Source organism: Oncorhynchus mykiss, chromosome 8 (genome assembly GCF_013265735.2).
Source record: "Oncorhynchus mykiss isolate Arlee chromosome 8, USDA_OmykA_1.1, whole genome shotgun sequence".
Classification (NCBI taxonomy): domain Eukaryota; kingdom Metazoa; phylum Chordata; class Actinopteri; order Salmoniformes; family Salmonidae; genus Oncorhynchus; species Oncorhynchus mykiss.
In genome coordinates this window covers 69,698,082-69,703,547 of record NC_048572.1, presented here as the reverse complement: position 1 = coordinate 69,703,547, position 5,466 = coordinate 69,698,082, and the positions used below count along the sequence as shown (strand labels likewise).

At 40.0% G+C, this 5,466-nt stretch overlaps 1 protein-coding gene across 1 annotated transcript; it reads right to left on the bottom strand.

The window, feature by feature from the left end:
- Positions 1–229: 229 nt before the first annotated feature.
- On the bottom strand, positions 230–3,915 carry foxf2a (forkhead box F2a). The gene is made up of 2 exons (XM_021613505.2): positions 2,267–3,915; positions 230–1,112 (listed from the first exon to the last, which is right to left on the bottom strand). Exons 1-2 carry the CDS (start codon positions 3,261–3,263, stop codon positions 937–939), a joined length of 1,173 nt encoding a protein of 390 aa, XP_021469180.1. The 5' UTR covers positions 3,264–3,915; the 3' UTR covers positions 230–936.
- Between the last annotated feature and the right edge of the window lie 1,551 nt (positions 3,916–5,466).

The following is a 5,466-nucleotide window of genomic DNA, read 5'->3' as shown; positions in this document are numbered from 1 at the left end:
GGCTCTCGTGTTTTCCCCGATTCACCATTCACCAGGGTTCCCATTCTCATTGTTGCAATGTAACTTTACCTTTGATTACATTTCTAATTGAAATGTCCATCTAATATTCATGTTTCGCAAGGCTACTGATTGATAACTAAATCAAACATTGCATTTGTACAGTTTATGCTGAATAATACATTATAGGTATTAATATGTTGTGTAATTATTTGTAAACAGTGCATTCATTGAATTAAAATAATATGCTATAACAATAACGACAGTTATATTAAGGTTTGCAATAACAAAAACAACATACCAAAACACCTCATTGTCATAAAGTGGTAAAATTGTCTCAAACGCAATCTTGGGAAATAATTCCCTTGCTGTATACATTTACCTTTGAATAAAAACTAACCCAAACAGTTTTCAAATATATATATTTATTGGCTTGCTGTAGCCTACAGCGAAATCTTTAAAAAAAAGAAAACTCTGGGGTCTAGATGTAAGTGCAAATAGCTAAAGATAACCCGGGGTGAATGTGCATGTATTTTTAAGTAAACACATTTAATGTGGTTGGATATTACATTTTATCCATGTCGATAACTGGTACTCACACACTAACCTACAATATTGAATGATACAATAACTTCTGAATAGATCATGGCATGGACGAGCTGTCTGAGCCGTGATTGACGTGTTGGACAATGGCAATACATGCATTTTTTCAATTTTTACTTCATGCACTCAGTCGTTTTTAAATTCTCCGGAATGGTGTCGTGACACAGACCTTCTCAGAGACAAATACGTTATGTATACATAGCCTACATTCCCCTAATTCGTCTTAGATATTTGTACCGGACTTGGCAAGGGACAAATGGTATAAGCGTAGAGCTTGTATATAGTGTAGTTCATGTGAGCTTCATCCAAGATGGCAATGGTCTTATTGCGTTTATTTCACATGATGCATGGCTTGACATCCTGACAGACGCTCTGGTGATGGTGATGTAGCTGGTGATAGTATGATCCACTGGCAGTCGCCGGGTGAAACGAAGAAATTCCGTTAAAGTTTAAAAAAAAATCTTTCCTGTCACACACTGGCGATGAAGGGCTTGAGTATCGAGATAATCCCACTGCAAACAGATGGAAGAGACGTGACAGTCAAACACAAACCTTGTAAATACTACAACAACTTATTCTAATACGCATAATGACTGCAACCCATGGCGTGTGTTTCAGTCTATAGGTGCCAATATTTGGACGTTGTATTTATCTAAATGGAATATACTCCAATTATTTTTATAAAATGGTAGGCTTGAATTTTTCCTTAAACATGCAGATCATTTAGAGCATACATGATCACGAAAAACAAACGAATTTATGAAACATTACTTTAAAATGTGAAAACAGTAGACCTATTTGTATATTTAAGGTTGGCATTTCAGAATTTTGTGAGTGTCGTTCTATTTTCATCACATTTGAAATATATACCATAATTACTTTGCTTTCTATTTAGTCCTGAATTTGCCTTATATGTATTACGTACACGACAGTATTGGGATAATGCTGCTTTAGCCTAATATCTGTAAAATCTATAACTATTTCAGAAACAGCAGTGGTGTTTCTGTTGAACCTATTTATTTAATTCAGTAATATTACCGTTATACCATTTATGTGTTGTTCAATAAGTGTAAACCTTTCGGAGACCATTAAGTAAAGGTCACATGTTCACAATGGTCACAATAAACCATTTTTATAGATAGGTAAAACTGTATTCAGTGTTGACATAGATATATTGTTGTATATTAATTTACACATAATTGGGTGTTGTCATATTATTGTCATGTCACATATTGTTGTTTGGAGCATTTTCAATAAGGACTTGAAAATAAAATCTAGGCTACGTGTTCAACTTTATTGGGAATGATTCTGTTAATCTTGGCAATAGCATTTGCTTTAATATTGTTAGAAATAGGACTTTATTGTTTCTATTTTTAGTCATATTTTCATAGTTCTGTAATAGTCTTTTGGTCATAAGTGGACAAGCAGAGTAATGTCCGTGTTGCCTAACTAGGCCAGATGTCTACTTCCCTCTGATTCGCAATTTGCAATTGCCCATCTCGACTACTTACAAATAAATTAGCTCATATAAATACGAACTATTTAATGCAAACTATCCATCGGAGTGGACGATTGGTTGTATACGAGTTGTATATTTTATAATTGGCCATATATTGCACCAATTAAAGACTGTGTTCGCCTATATTGACAGGAAAGTAAAGCCTACCTGAAATGTCAGATGAGTCCCTTCCGTTGTGATGGATATAGCTTTGCTCCAGAGAGTATGGGGACATGCTGGAGTGCAAGGCGGAGGATGTGGGACTGTTTGAGGCCAGGGATTGCTGCTTGATATATGGAGACACACCAGGTGATGCCCAGTGTGAGGGGGCACTGGCGTAGGGAGAAGCACTGGCGTAGGGAGAATGACAGTCCAAAGTGCCCACTGCCATCGCAGCCGGGGAGGTGTGCAAAGGGCTACTACTGCTGTCCGGGCAGTAGTCTCCATTAGACGCCACCTGACAAGCCGCCATGTAGGTGGACCCGGGGCTTGGTGACATATGAGGGACATGATGCCCTCCACCCAGCCCGTCGTAGCTCCCTGGCATCGTGTTCCCCATCACGTCCAGGTTGTAACCGTTGGCATGACATGCCAAGGACGCGGAGGGGTTCTGGAAATCAAAGTTTTGGGGAAGTATCGACGCTCCAAAACCGATGCCATTCATCATTCGATACATTGGTTTCAGAGCTTGGCATTTCCTACGGAATCCGCGAGGTCTGCGACGGAAGGATCCCTCCTCGAACATAAACTCGCTGCCCGGGTCTATAGTCCAGTAGTGGCCCTTCCCTGGTCTGCCGAGGCCCTTAGGCAGTTTGATGAAGCACTCGTTTAAAGACAGGTTGTGCCTCACTGAGTTTTTCCAGCCCTGGTAAGACCCCATAAAGAACGGGAAACGGGCCTGAAGGAACTGATATATTTCTGCCAGAGTAAGCGTCTTTGTCGGGGAGCTTTGGATAGCCATCACAATGAGGGCGATGTATGAATAGGGCGGTTTCTCAGGTCGCCTCAAGCCAGAGTTGCCCTTTTTCCCTTTGGTTGATGCATTTGTTGAGCTCTCCGCCACTGGCTGTGCGCTCATCGGTGTGGCGTGCATCACTCCGGCTGCTGGGCTGCATCTCAGAGGATGAGACGGGACCAGATGTTGCTGTGAGCTCTCAGTCGTCATGTTTGCGTCCACTTTAGAGACACAGAAGGACACGTGTAGGCTATGACCAATGCCTTGCTCGACTTTTGTTCCACTGACCTGAAATGTCTAATACTGCCCTGAAATGTCTAAGAAGTAGGCTACACCAAATCCTCTTCAGTCAGCTACTTCAGACGTTCTAGAAAATATGTTTCCAAATGGATAATCGGAGAAGTTAGTGTCCAGTGGCGATTCACTGCACGTGTATTGCTGTTATAATCAGGAAAAACAGCTGTATATCGGTGTGGCCGCTGCTCCAACTCCGTCTCACTGTGGCCATCTCTGGAAATAACCCTTTATGAGGGGAAACATAAAGCTCTTCGACTTTCCTGCGCATATCCCACTCGGCCAAACAAAACTCGACCACCTATCAATTCTTCAATCTCTCTCTGCCCTATAGATCCCGGCTAAATCCCTCTAAGAAATCGCTAGGATCTCCAGATCCAACCCCTGCCAGATCTGGCCTCCGTCCAGACATAATTCTAGCAAGAGCCACACATAACACAGCGCAGAGCAGAGGACTAACAGAGACCTCCTCCCACCCGCTCCTCACAACTCTAATACACGCAATTACACCATTTATCAAACTTATTTAGACACTGCAGTCAACACTGCAACAGCCAAACGATGAAGGCAATGGTTCCAAATTAACTATGACACCGCTTGCTTATATACCAGAGACAGAAACACAGTATAGCCCTATTCTATTTAGTAGAATTCTAGTTTAGTTGTACAATATATATATATTATATTGTATAATATATATACTGTGATAGTATTCTAATTAATTAATTATTGTGTTCATTCATGATGCTCTCTGTTGTCCTTATTCAAAATAGGTTGCGCTTGAATGATAGCACATTGGACCTATGATGTACTTGAAGATGGAAAAAAATACAAGAAGAGTAGATAACTACAGATAATAGTATTTTGCTGGACAGTCAGAGCTTCTTCGAGCTTGCGGTTTTGTCTAGCAAAGGTAATAATAGTCCTTAGTTGTCGTGTTAATTTGTTGGGGGATGTTCAGGATAGGACTTTGCCATGAGTGGAAGCATGCTTTTTCCATCAGGCGCTGCCAGTATACCACACACATCGCGCGAGTGTCAGTTTACGGGCTCGAGCCTGGATCATATCCCCGGAGAGCTGAATTAATTGCACAGATCCAAATGAGGTCTTGGAGATAGATGTAAATGTTTCCATATTTATAGTACCCTAATGATGATGATTATGATGTTATTTTGTTGTTATTGTTCTGTCGTTTTGAGTTTATAATTATCTAGAAGCTAAACAAATGAGTCTAGGCCTTATAATGTAAAAGAAGAAACCATGCATGCATGCCGATTGTGCCCATTTGCTGGGGAACATTGTACCATGCGTAATGCATACACAATGCTTGTAAGGAGATTATGTTTGGGGAAACAAAAGAAGGTCAAACGAAAACTGGTAGGAAGTGTCGCCTCTCCCAATTAATGTGATCAGGATAAGTTCAAATGAAATTCAAGTCAGTTCAGGCAATCTAAATAAACAAATAATCGAGGAAACATGGATAGACGACACCTTTGGCTGTACATACAATATAATTTAACCAAATATGCATTTATATTCCTATAAGGGAATACAGGAAAATAACAAAATGATCAAGTCAAAGATTTAATGACGACATTGAAGCTATTTGGAGACGCGGTGTTAGCAATTTGTCCTACCCGTTGAATGTGTAATAACAGTAAGGTATTTTAAGCCAATAGCTTTGATGCAACAGTTAGAAATGACAAGCTCAAACTCCTAACCAAACAAGGATGTGGAGATAAGATCATTTTTCATTATAAAAACAAAGGTAGAGAACATAATCTCCTCAGAATTTCCGGCAATAATAACCCCGCTGCGTTCAGGATGCACAGCTGGTTCAAGGAACTTTTTTGTCTCAGTCACAGAAGAATACTTGGAAGGTTTTGAAAATGTAACGCACAGAATGAGAGATACTGCCATATCGTCTTGGTAAAAATCTAACAAAAAATCGATGTGGACTGAAATCCACTTAAAGTCTACATCGTGATTCTCTCTCACCCTGCTCATGTGTCTCTATTTGAGGCGTCGGCTATTTGTAACTTCAGACAGAATATATATATATATTTATATACTGAATGTCTGTATCACACACAGCAAGCTTCTCGGACACAGAAAAATA

Coding starts and splice junctions, on each gene's coding strand:
- foxf2a (XM_021613505.2), bottom strand. CDS start 3,263: ATGACGACTGAGAGCTCACAGCAACATCTGGTCCCGTCTCATCCTCTG. Junction 1,113..2,266: donor GGACTCATCTGACATTTCAG/GTAGGCTTTACT, acceptor ATCTGTTTGCAG/TGGGATTATCTCGATACTCA.